Raw genomic sequence first — 13,917 nt, forward strand, 5'->3', positions numbered from 1 at the left:
GTTCGACCTCCAAATTACAACAATCGGGCACCAAGGTATTTCGCCTTTGACCCCGTACCAATGCCGTATGCGGAATTGTTTCCAACGCTACTGGCAAAAGGACTCATTCAGACAAGGAGTCCTCCAAATCCTGCAAATGAGTCTTCACCTTGGTTCAAGGCCGACCAATTTTGTCCCTATCATCAGGGGGCACTAGGTCACAACATTGAGAATTGTCTCCCTTTCAAAATCGACGTTCAAAGATTAGTGAAGAGCGGAATGCTATCCTTCAAAGATACTAATCCTAACGTCCAAGCAAATCCTTTGCCGCAGCACAAAGAATCTTTAGTAAATCTGATAAATCAACACCCCAATGTCATTCAAATCTACGACATTTGTCAGATAGGGGAAAATCTCGTCAAAATGCACGCTAGACAAGCTGGGTACGGCCACGTACCACCTCACAACTACTTCACATGTGAAATTTGTCCAAAGAATAATCAAGGATGTGTTGTAGTTCAAGCTGCATTACAAGAACAAATGGACTTAGGATGGATTCAACACATCTGAGTCAAAACTGAATACGACGTCAACATGGTTCAAGGATGTCCAGGAGAATACAAGATCTACAAAGTTGAAGATCTCGAAGGATCGGTAGTCAGAGTCTATAAGACTTTGAATGGACTTGCCTACTTTGGAACGGATTTCCATCCTTACAGTAGATGCAGAATTTGTCGAAGAAATTCACGAGGATGTTTGCGCGTCCGCAACGACATTCTGCAACTGATGGATGATAATACCATTACAATTCTTGCCAACAGAGATGATGACAAAGTCTTTACTATATCTCCTCAGATTAATCAAGTTGAACCGATGCAAGTCAAGTATGACAGCAGGAAGACAACAATTGCTCCGTTAGTCATCTACTTACTAGGTCATGTGCCGTATGAGTCCAGCAAGGCTATACCATACAAGTACAACGCTACATTCATTGAAAATGGTAAGGAACTACCATTACCGTCTGTTGTCAACATTGCTGACGTTAGTCGAGTCACTCGAAGTGGACGAGTCTTCAACATAACGACAAAAAATGTGGAAAAGCCTTCAGAAGAAGCACCACATAAGCAAGACAATCATCTGACCAATGCTACTCAAGCGAAAGAAAATGATGAGGTCTTGAAATTAACCCAGAGGAGTGAATACAACATTGTAGACCAGCTGTTACATACTCCGTCTAGGATATTTGTCCTTTCCCTACTATTGAGTTCTGAAGCTCATAGGGAAGCTCTTTAGAAAGTTTTGGAACAAGCGTAGAACCTAGTGTTACCATGGGGCAATTCAACAACATCGTTGCCAACATCTCCTCAGGAACTAACCTGAGTTTTTGTGACGAAGATCTTCCTGAAGAAGGAGTGGACCATAATCTGCCACTCAACATCTCAGTTAGCTGCATGAATGATGTACTCATAGGAGTCTTAATAGACAATGGATCCTCTCTTAACGTCATACCCAAATCAACATTATCAAGATTATCCTTCAAGGATTTCACGCTAAGGGATAGTCACGTCATCGTCAAGGCGTTCGATGGTTCGAGAAAGTCAGTTTTTGGAGAAGTAGATCTTCCCATAACTTTTGGACCTCAGACTTTCAAGATTACTTTCCAAGTTATGGATATCTCGGCAGCATACAATTGCTTTCTAGGTCGCCCATGGATTCATGAGGCTGGGGCAATCACTTCAACATTTCATCAGAAACTGAAGTTCATAAGAAATGACAAATTGGTAACCGTATGTGGAGAACGAGCTCTGATCATCAGCAACCTGTCATCATTCTCCAACATAGAACTAAAAGAAGTCGCTGGAACTAAGTTCCAAGCACTTTCCTTGGATAAGGAAAAAGGAAAGGAGAAAGCAGCGTCTATTTCTTCCTACAAAGATGCAATCCAAGTTGTAAAGGATGGCACTACCAATGGTTGGGGGCACATTGAGATTCCTACCAACAACAAGAACAGAACAGGAGTTGGATTCTTTCCGACATCATCAAAGGCTATTCCTTTGATTGAGGTAGTTCTCCCAATTCAAGAAACTTTCTATAGTGGAGGTTTTCTTCAACCTGTTAAACAAATGGTCAATACCATCGGTATGGAAAACACCGATGAGAATTTTGAAGTGGAATGTATATCCTACCTTCTCGAAGCAGGATACATCTCCCAAATAGAGTCTGATTCACCTCGCTGTTATCCGACTAAAGGATCTTAAAGTAAGACTCAACCAAGCAGTGACGAAGTTGTCAACAGCTTCACCACTAGAAATCATGGTTCATCAAAATAAGTTCCTCCTATCCTCGAAGAAACCTGGGATACCTTAGGAGAACCAAGCGGAAAATTCGACTACATGGTGAAATACTCCGCTCCTGAAAGTTCAAATATCTCTCTTGAAGACATTGTTCCAACTGGATGGAACATTGACTATGAGTACCTTACTCAACCAAAAGAGATATACAAACCTTGCTATTCATCATCAGCATCTGGTGAAGTCATCATTGAGGATTATATCCCCAAGTTACCCACAGAGGCTACGGATTTAGAGTTCACATACCTAGTCAATGCCATCTTAGGAGAAGAGCAAGACCAAAATACAGAAGAGGATGATCTCGAAAGTGTCTCCGACAATGATTCTCTCCATTCAGAAGATTGGAAGTTTCCTCAAAAGAATGTCCGACATACTCCACTTGGAAATGGGTATGCTCACACCGCTTAGTCTGCTGAAGCGGAAGAAGATCGTCTGAGTGTTGCAAAGACAGTGGTTGGTAAATCAAGACCTACCACAGGCCAGCTTAAGCCTAAGGTGCTAGATTACCTAGTGCACAATGGGGTTCGCCACTATTGGACGGCTGTTGAAGTTTTGACTGTTGTTCGCACTCCTAAGTAGGAACTTTCACCGTTATTTTGTCCTCTCACCATAGCCCAGGGTGAAGAGATGTTTCATAGGGCTTTGCATTTTACTATTTCTTAGGAAAATGTCCCTCTTTGCTTCGCCCAAAGCAATAGAGTTTTGTTTTATAGGGTCTTTGTTTCAAGAAGTGACTGTCGATAAATAAAAATGTCATTTTGTTCCTTTGTTAGTTTTTCCCTTTTCTTTTTTCGGAAATTGGTAATCCTGAAAAACACCCTAAAAACATCAAAATATTCCATTAACGGCATACACCGAGTCTTCCCTCGTTGTCTAAATAAAAATTATCACACATATGCAGATTAATCATAAAACACCCCATTAAAACGTGCGATCGTATGACTTCTCCAAGCTTTGGGTTTCCTGTATTCGAGGCAGAGGAAAAAGAAGACGAAGAAATATCAAAGGAAATTTCAAGGTTACTTCAACAAAGGGAAGAGGCCATTCAGCCATACAATGAGCCTCTAAAGATCGTTAACCTTGGTTCTGATGGAAACAGAAAAGAGGTTAAGATTGGAGCTTCGCTCAGTTCAGAGATCAGAGAGAGTTTGATACAACTGCTCAAAGAACTCTCAAATATCTTCGCTTGGTCCTATCAGGATATGCCAGGGTTGGATACTAGTATAGTGGAGCATCACTTGCCCTTAAAACTAGAATCTCCTCCGGTAAAGCAAAAATTGAGAAGAACTCATCCGGAGAAGGCCATGAAAATCAAAGAGGAAGTTCAAAAGCAAATCAACGCTGGTTTCCTCATCACTTTAGAATACCCTCAGTGGTTAACTAACATTGTTCCCGTTCCTAAGAAAGACGGAAAAGTCTGCATGTGCGTCAACTGCAGAGATTAGAACAAAGCTAGCCTTAAGGATGATTTTCCTTTACCACATATTGACATGTTGGTTGACAGTACAGCAAAATCCAAAGTTTTCTCATTCATGGACGGATTTTCGGGATACAACCAAATCAAAATGGCACCTGAAGACATGGAGAAAACAACTTTCATCACCCCCCGGGGCACGTTCTGCTACCGCGTTATGCCTTTTGGACTAAAGAACGTAGGGACAACATATCAAAGAGCCATGACTACACTTTTCCACGACATGATGCATAAGGAAGTGGAAGTCTATGTGGATGACATGATTGCCAAATCAGAAAATGAGGAAGATCACATACAGAATCTGACAAAGTTATCTCAGTGCTTACGGAAGTTTCAACTTCGCCTGAATCTCAACAAGTGTACCTTTGGTGTCTACTCAGGAAAACTCCTTAGTTTCATCGTCATCAAACGAGCAATTGAAGTAGATCCAGAGAAAGTCAAGGCAATTCAAGAAATGCCTTCACCCAGAACTGAGAAACAAGTTAGAGGATTTCTTGGACGTCTGAATTACATCTCGAGATTCATATATCTCATGACTGCAACTTGTGCTCCAATTTTAAAACTTCTACGGAAAAATTAGAGTTGCGTCTGGACAGACGATTGTCAGAAAGCGTTCGACATCATTAAGGAATATCTGCTCGAACCACCCATTTTGTGTCCTCTAATGGAAGGAAGACCTTTGATAATGTACTTAACTGTCTTAGAAGATTCTATGGGATGTGTCCTTGGACAACAAGACGAGACAAAAAGAAAAGAGCATGCCATCTACTACCTGAGCAAGAAATTCACTGATTGTGAATCCTGCTACTCAATGCTCGAGAAAACCGGTTGTGCTTTAGCCTGGGTTGCCAAGCGTCTCCGCCAGTACATGATTCGATATACTACTTGTTTGATTTCCAAGATGGATCTAATCAAGTACATCATTGAGAAGCTTGCCTTAATTGGGAGAATTGCCTGTTGGCAAATGTTGTTATCAGAATACGACATTGAGTATCGCGCTCAGAAATCCGTGAAAGGAAGCATCCTAGCTGAGCACTTGGCTTACCATCCACTCAATGGTCATGAATCAATTAGTTTTGACTTTCCAAACGAGGACGTCATGTACCTCAAGATGAAAGATTGCGACGAGCCACTACCAGACGAAGGACCTGAGATAGGATCCTAGTGGGGCTTAATTTTTGACGGAGCCCTTAATGCTTATGGACGAGGAATTGGGGTAATCATTGTTACCCCTCGAGGTACCCATATTCCATTTACCGCCAAATTAACTTTCAAGTGCACAAACAATGAGGCCGAATATGAAGCTTGCATCATGGGTCTCAAAGAAGCCGTAGATATAAGAATCAAATACTTGGATGTATACGGAGATTCTGCTTTGGTTATCAATCAAATCAAAGGAGAATGGGAAACACGCCAACCTGGGCTAATCCCTTACAAAGACTACGCGAGAAGATTGTTACCGTTCTTCGACAGGGTAGATTTTCATCATATTCCTCGTGAAGAAAATAACTTGGCTGACGCATTATATAAAAACCATGCATAACATATATCTAGAATAATGCGATACATAGCTAAAAGGTGGTACTGAAATCATACAATACGCCTAAACGTCCATAAGTTCATTTATAAGGTACATCACTAGTAAACCAAAATACATAACCATAACGTAGCCAAAAACAGAACAAAATACAACAACGGAAAAAAATCATAAGACATCTATCACGCCCATCTCTAAACTTCCTTGCTTTTTCCCTTCTCTTGAGAAGAGGCACCTGCAAAAATAAAAGAAATGGGGTGAGATACTAATCTCAGTGGGTTTCCCTATCTCAGGGTCCACTCGGTCCTACAAGGCTGTACCAATGTTGTGAGAGGAAAGACTATTTCCTTCTGGTTCCGAAGCATCTCACTTCACCTTACTGGAAATCATTATTTCAACATACAATTGTTAAATAATATAGACTGTAAGAAACATGGATTGACATCGAATCACATCTCACGATTCGATTCCTTAAAGTCATGGAATTAACATCGAATTGCATCTCACAATTCAATTTCTCAATAATGAATTCAAAGAGGGGAAGGTATTGGTTCGCTTCCCCGGGAGTTCATCCCCAAAGAATACTCCTGAACTACAGAGCACCAATCAATCTCGAGCATCACACCCGAGAAAGACCTTCAATATATGGTCTGGGAGCATCCTTGAACATCACATCACAAAGAAAACCACATATAAGTAACAAGCATCGCACTGTTACTACCCTTATGTCCATTATATAACCATTGTTCATGATACAACATTGTTAGTTAACCTCCGTTAATCCTTCTTAATATGTACCCTAAAGTTTTCCTCACAAAGTTTTGCTTTTATTAATCAAGATATACACTTGGATTTTAGTAATATTTAGGTGCATTCTAAGGTTATGGAAGCTGCGGAAAATCGTAGCCCTTTCCGTTAGCTTTCCAACGCCTCCGACGGCGCCTAATTCCGAGTTACAGAACTCAAGTTATGCTATTTTCAAATCTGTTTTTTTTTTTAATGCAGTCTAAGGAAATCGATTTCCAATATGGGGAAATCGATTTCCTGCACACAGAATGCCCAGAAATACGATTTTTTTACTAGAAATCGATTTCCAATATGTGGGAATCGATTTCCTGCAACTCAGACTGAAAAATACTTAATTTCCTGCATAAAAACCACTCCTAATACATCTATATCCATCCTAAACTATCCCAAACATAAAATATTCATTCTTAACAGGAAATTTCAGGTAAGAACAACATAGAACATGAAATCAAGCAACATCATGAACAACATGGTTCAATATGCATGTTTATAAATCGATGATAAAGGGAAGTCATTCTCCATATTCACATACAGCACAAAATCAGCAAGTCCCACAATAACATACTATAAATTTCTATGAACCCTAACCCCCAGTTATACAAATCTAACTTCTACCCAAGAATCTATCTAGAAACACACCTGGAGATGAAATAGATGAATGATAGGGCTGAGATGATGATGGTATCAGTGGAAATGTTGCATTCAAGGAGCTGTTCTTCTCCTCCCTCTTCCCTCGCTCCCTCTCTTGTTCAGAATTTTTCTAAGTGGAAGGAAAAAAAAGAATTAGACTTAATAAATTGGTTTATGTTGTTCACAAGTAAAAGGACTATTCTGCCCTCTACTTAAACTTCCATAAACTAATTATGCTCAACTTCACTAATTATATTCTAACATTCCCTTCTAATTACTAATCATCATCATAATTATGCTTAACTATCAATATTGATATAATTAGTGGTGATTAGCAACCTAGGGATGTTACATTCTCCCCCCTTAGAATAAATTTGTCCTCGAATTTACAACTTACCAGAACAAGTGAGGGTACGAAGTTCGCATCTCAGATTCCAACTCCCAAGTAGCCTCATCTGGACTCGAATTTTCCCAATGAACCTTCACCATTGGTATTTCCTTGGTCCGTAACTTCTTACTCGAGTACTCTAAGATACGATTTGGATGGGGTTGAAAGGATAAATCTGCTTCTATTTCAACTGTACTGGGAAGGATAGGATGGAAAGAGTCGGGAACAAACTTCCTAAGTTGAGATACATGGAAAACATCATGGAGACCGGAAAGGGATGGCGGTAAGGCTAACCGATACGCCACATCTCCTATCTGTTCGATGATTTGGTAAGGTCCTACAAATCTCGGATTTAACTTCCTTGACTTAAACGGGGTTTTCAAGTTCAGTCGAGGGGTAACTTTGAGAAACACATGGTCACCCTCGTCAAACTCTAAAAGTCTCCTTCGAGCATCGGCATAACTCTTCTGCCGGTCCTGTGCCTTCTTCAACTTATCACAAATCATCCTCACTTTTTCAGTTGTCTTCTGAATAATCTCCGGCCCAAGAATACTTTTCTCACCAACATCTGACCAACAAAGAGGTGTCCTGCATCTTCTTCCATACAAGGCCTCATACAGTGCCATCCTGATACTTGCATGATGAGTGTTATTATAAGCGAATTCAATTAGAGGTAGGTGGTCCTTCCAATTTCTTTCTCCTTCCAACACGCAAGCTCTTAACATATTTTGCAAGATCTGAATCGTCCTTTCGATTAGGCCATCCGTCTGTGGGTGATCTGAAGTGCTCAAACGGACTTGTGTACCCATGGCATGTTGAAATGCTTTCCAAAATCTAGAAGTAAACTTTGGGTCTCTATCTGATATCACCGTGGAAGGAACACCATGCAAACACATGATTTCCTCAATAAATAACCGTGCGAGACAGATAGTCTTGTACGTGGTCTTAACTGCTGAGAAATGGGCTGATTTAGTTAAACGGTCCACAATCACCCAAATAAAGTCATAACCGTTGAACGTACGAGGTAACCCCACCACAAAGTTCATGGATATACTATCTCATTTCCAAACAGTGACTTCACGTGGTTGCAACAATCCTCCTGGTCGTTGGTGTTCTATTTTCACCTGCTGACATACCAAACACCGGGCCACAAACTCGTTGATGTCCTTCTTCATACCAGACCACCAATAAACTCTCCTTAAGTCTTGATACATCTTTGATGAGCCTGGATGAATGGTAAATTTACTCTTGTGAGCCTCTTCGAGTATGGTTCTTCGTAACTCTTCATCTTTAGGAACGCAAATTCGTTGATTAAAGAGAATTGTTTCGTCTGTAGCTTGGGAGTAACTGGGTCGTCCGAAACAAGATCGTAACTCTTCATCTACAAATTGAGAAATTCGGACTTTATCTCTCAATTCACTGGTAATGCTCAGATTACCAAAAACTATTCCTTCAGGAAGTTCAACAACTTGTAAGTTAAGATCTCGAAACTTCTCCAATAACTCAAATTCCAATACCATTAAATTAGCCACATGCACTTCCTTCCTGCTCAATGCATCTGCTACCTTATTTGCCTTTTTGGGATGGTACTTAAGCTCAAAATCAAAATCCTTCAAATACTCCATCCACCTTCTTTGTCTCATGTTCAATTCCTTTTGGTCGAAAAGATACCTCAAACTATTGTGATCACTGAACATTTGAAAGTGGACTCCATACAGGTAATGACCCCACACTTTAAGCGCAAACACGATAGCTGCCAATTGTTAGTCATGAGTAGGGTAGTTTTCTTCATGCGGTCTCAATTGTCGAGAAACGTAAGCTACTACTTGCCCATTCTGCATTAGAACTCCTCCGAGTCCTTTCTTCGATGCATCACAACAGACTTCATACGGGATATTGATATCCGGGATAACTAAAACTGGGGCCGTAGTCAAACGCTTCTTGAGCTCTATAAAACTCTCCTCGCATTTTTCGTCCCACACAAACTGAGTTTCCTTTCGAGTGAGTCGGGATAAAGGTAAGGCTATTTGAGAAAATCCCTTGATGAATCTCCGATAATATCCGGCTAGACCCAAGAAGCTTCTAACCTCTGAAACATTCTTAGGCCTCTCCCAGTTGACCAATGCTTCTACTTTTGATGGATCCATAGCCACTCCTCCTTGTGATATAACATGACCAAGGAATTTAACTTCCGTCATCCAAAATTCGCACTTGCTGAGTTTAGCAAAAAGTTGCTTCTCCTATAGAACTGATAGAACAATCTTTAAATGCTCAGAATGCTCTTGTGGTGTCCGGGAGTAGATAAGAATATCATCAATAAAGATCACAACAAACTGATCGAGATAAGGTTGAAAGATTCGGTTCATATAATCCATAAATACAGCCGGTGCATTCGTCACTCCGAATGGCATCACGAGAAATTCATAATGTCCATACCGAGTCCTAAATGCGGTTTTTGGGACATCGGAGTTCTTCACCCTAATCTGGTGGTAACCCGACCGCATGTCTATTTTTGAGAAGACACACGCTCCTCTTAATTGATCTAACAGATCATCAATTCGAGGAAGAGGGTACTTGTTCTTGATGGTCACTTTATTTAACTGGCGATAATCTCTACACAACCGCATCCCATCGTCCTTCTTCTTGACCAACAAAACTGGGGCTCTCTAAGGAGAAACACTGGGTTTGATAAAGTGTTTGGACAATAATTCCTCCAACTGACTCTTCAACTCTCTAAGTTCAACCGCTGACATTCGATAAGGAGAAACAGAGACTGGGGCTGTTCCCGGTATTAAGTCGATAGAGAATTCCACTTCCCTCTCCGGAGGTAAAGAAGTGACACCCTCTAGAAAAACTCCCAAAAATTCACAAACTACCGGAATTTGTGAGACAGATAATTTCTCGTTCGGATCCTCTCCTAGAAAAAGAATGAAACTTTTCTCTTGATCATATAAGCAGCTTACCATATGAATTGTACCTTCCAATAGTGTAGTCATTGAGTCTTCCGGGACATTTTCAACAGTTGGGACCATAATGGCCCTTTCCTTACAATTAATGAGCACTGAATTGGCAGAGAGCCAATCCATTCCCAAAACCACGTCCACCCTCTTAAGTGGTAGACAAATCAAATCGACTTGGAAGACTCGATCATCAACAGTTATAATACAGTCCTCACATTTCCGAGAAGTTTCTACACTTCCGTCGACGGCCGTGCCAACTACCATCGGTGAATCCAAGGGTATCGTTTCTAACCCGAGACGCTGGACACACTAAGGTGAAATAAAGGAGTGCGACGCTCCACAATCAATCAAAATAAGACAAGTCTGATTATTTAATAGACACGTACCAACAATTAGTTCATTGTTACTCTTCGCCTTATTTACATCAAGTGTATACACCCTTCCTGTATTCACTCCTTGACTGCTCCTACCTGGACAATTCCAAGCAAAATGCCCTTTCTTACCGCAATTAAAGCATGTTACACCTTCACTACCCTTGCATCCTCCAACATGGTTTCGCTTGCATTTGTTACAAAAAGGCGGGTGTGATGGACTAACATTCGGGTCCGGCTTACCTTTGGATGGTGTTCCTCTTGGCCTCAAGTGCTGATTTGGCTTTTTATAATTCTCTTGACTTGGTTTGGCTTGTTCTTTCTCTTGCTGAATCTTCTTTAGGCTCTGCTCCGCGATGTAACACTGCTCAAGCAATTCAGCATAAGTGTTATAACGTTGCTGTCCCACACAATAGGCTATCTCTCCACGGAGTCCGATCTTAAATTGGTTAATCTTCCATCGTTCATTCGGGGCGTAGAGAGCCTGACTAGAGTAAGTCGCCATATCTTCAAATTTTGCCGCAAATTCAGCAACCGTCATGGAGCCTTGGCGTAGCATTTGAAATTCTAGTTCCTTTTGAGCCCTCAAACTATCCGGAAGGTATTTTCCAATATGGCTACCTTAAAATGCTCCCAAGTCTTATTAATCCCCAATGTAGTCATCCTAGAGGAAGCATTTGTCCACCATCAAGCAGCTGGTCCCCGTAACACCTGAGCAGCAAAAACCACATTGTCTTCTTCTGAACACGGAGTCACTTCAAAAATCCTCTCAACACTAGTGAGCCAATCGTGAACCTTAAGAGGGTCTGAATCACCATGGAACTCGGGAGGGTTCATGCGGTAAAAGTCTCGGAAGCCCCTACTCCCATCATTTTATTGAGGAGGCGGATGGGTACCTTGCATCTGCTGCATCATTTGTGCCATAAATTCCTTTTGTTGTTGCTACATCTGCAGTTGGTGTTGTTGTTACATTTGCATCATCTGTGCCCATTGATTGTTACCAGTTTCGCCTTCCGGGTTTTCGTTCTGATTCTGGGCAGCATTAACTCATGGCCTTCCCCTTCTTCTTTGTTGTTCAGCCATAAGGTCTCCTGTCACATACATAGACATCGAGTTGATCAGGCTCAATACTAATTAATGCAACATGATTCTTATAACAACAACATAAATACCGACGCGAAATCCAAACTATTGATGTTTCACGGCTGGGTCGAGGATCGACCTGCTCTAATACCAACTATAAAAACCATGCATAACATATATCTTGAATAATGCAATACATAGACAAAAGGTGGTATTGAAATCATACAATACGCCCAAACGGCCATAAGTTCATGTATAAGGTACACCACTAGTAAACCAAAATACATAACCATAACGTAGCCAAAAAAAGAACAAAATACAACAACGGAAAAAAATCATAAAACATGTATCACGCCCATCTTTAAACTTCCTTGCTTTTTCCCTTCTCCTGAGAAGAGGCACCTGCAAAAATAATAGGAATGGGGTGAGATACTAATCTCAGTGGGTTTCCCTATCTCAGGGTCCACTCGGTCCTACAAGGTTGTACCAATGTTGTTAGCGGAAAGACTATTTCCTTCCAGTTCTGAAGCATCTCACTTCACCTTACTGGAAATCATTATTTCAACATACAATTGTTAAATAATATAGACTATAAGAAACATGGATTGATCTCACAATTCAATTTCAATAATGAATACAAAGAGGGGAAGGTATTGGTTCGCATCCCCGGGAGTTCATCCCCGAAGAATAATCCTGAACTACGGAGCACTAATCAATCTCGAGCATCACACCAGAGAAGGACCTTCAATTTATGGTCTAGGAGCATCCTTGAACATCGCATCACAAGGACACCCACATATAAGTAACAAGCATTGCACCGTTACTAACCTTATGCCCATTATATAACCATTGTTCATGACACAACATTGTTAGTTAACCTCCGTTAATCCTTCTTAATATGTACCCTAAAGTTTACCTCACCAAGTTTTGCTTTTATTAATCAAGATATACAGTTGGATTTTAGTAATATTTAGGTGCATTCTAATATTATGGAAGCTTAGGAAAATCGTAGCCCTTTCCGTTAGCTTTCCATTGCCTCCGACGACGCCTAATTCCGAGTTACGGAACTCAAGTTATGCTATTCTCAAATCTGTTTTTTTTCCAATGCAGTCTTAGGAAATAGATTTCCAACATGGGGGAATCGATTTCCTGCACGCAGAATGCCCAGAAATCCAATTTTTCACAAGAAATTGATTTCCAATATGTGGGAATCAATTTCCTGGAACACAGACTGAAAAATACTTAATTTCCTGCATAAAAACCAGTCCCAATACATCTATATCCATCCTAAACTATCCCAAACATAAAATATTTATTCTTAACAGGAAATTTCAGGTAAGAACAACATAGAACATGAAATAAAGCAACATCATGAACAACATGGTTCAATATGCATGTTCATAAATCAATGATAAAGGGAAGTCATTCTCCATATTCACATACAGCACAAAATTAGCAAGTCCCAAAAGAACATACTATAAATTTCTATGAACCCTAACCCCCAATTATACAAATCTAACTTCTACCCAAGAATCTATCTAGAAACCCACCTGGAGATGAAATAGATGAATGATAGGGCTGAGATGATGATGGTATCAGTGGAAATGTTGCATGCAAGGAGCTGTTCTTCTCCTCCCTCTTCCCTCTCTCCCTCTCTTGTTTAGAATTTCTCTAAGTGGAAGGAAAAAAAAGAATTAGACTTCATAAATTGGTTTATGTAGTTCACAAGTAAAAGGACTATTCTGCCCTCTACTTAAACTTCCATAAACTAATTATACTCAACTTCACTAATTATATTCTAACATTCCCTTCTAATTACTAATCATCATCATAATTATGCTTAACTATCAATATTGATATAATTAGTGGTGATTAGCAACCTAGGGATGTTACACATTAGCCACACTCTCTTCCATGATTAGGATAAATCATTGGAATGAAATTCCCCAGATCGATGTCATGCGCCTGGATTGGCCCGCTAACGTCTTCACAGAAGAAGAAATCATCTACGACAAACCGTGGTATCACGACATCAAAAACATTCTTCAAAGGCAAAAATACCCTCTTGGGACATCAAAGACAGATAGAAAAACTTTGAGAAAGTTAGCTAGCAGATTCTTTCTGAATGAAGATGTTCTGTACAAAAGAAATTTCGACATGGTCCTACTCAGATGCGTTGACAGAAACGGAGTAGAAACACTCATGAGAGAAATATATGAAGGTTCCTTTGGTACTCACACCAATGGACACACCATGACAAGAAAATACTGAGAGCAAGATATTGTTGGCTGACGATGGAGTCATATTGCTACCAGTATGCAAAGTGGTGTCACAAAT

The 13,917-nt window shown here is 40.4% G+C and overlaps 2 protein-coding genes across 2 annotated transcripts; both read right to left on the reverse strand.

The window, feature by feature from the left end:
• Window positions 1–8,929: 8,929 nt before the first annotated feature.
• Window positions 8,930–9,364, reverse strand: LOC131597361 (uncharacterized mitochondrial protein AtMg00860-like). The gene has a single exon (XM_058870066.1). It carries the CDS (start codon window positions 9,362–9,364, stop codon window positions 8,930–8,932), a length of 435 nt encoding a protein of 144 aa, XP_058726049.1.
• Window positions 9,365–9,832: 468 nt separating this feature from the next.
• Window positions 9,833–10,390, reverse strand: LOC131597362 (uncharacterized). The gene has a single exon (XM_058870067.1). The coding sequence runs from the start codon at window positions 10,388–10,390 to the stop codon at window positions 9,833–9,835; it is 558 nt and encodes a 185-aa protein (XP_058726050.1).
• Window positions 10,391–13,917: the final 3,527 nt, after the last annotated feature.

Source organism: Vicia villosa, linkage group LG4 (assembly GCF_029867415.1).
Source record: "Vicia villosa cultivar HV-30 ecotype Madison, WI linkage group LG4, Vvil1.0, whole genome shotgun sequence".
In the NCBI taxonomy this organism is placed as follows: domain Eukaryota; kingdom Viridiplantae; phylum Streptophyta; class Magnoliopsida; order Fabales; family Fabaceae; genus Vicia; species Vicia villosa.

Excerpts from the sequence above, each read along its gene's own strand:
- LOC131597361 (XM_058870066.1), bottom strand. The coding sequence starts at position 9,364 with ATGACGGAAGTTAAATTCCTTGGTCATGTTATATCACAAGGAGGAGTG.
- LOC131597362 (XM_058870067.1), bottom strand. The coding sequence starts at position 10,390 with ATGGTAGTTGGCACGGCCGTCGACGGAAGTGTAGAAACTTCTCGGAAA.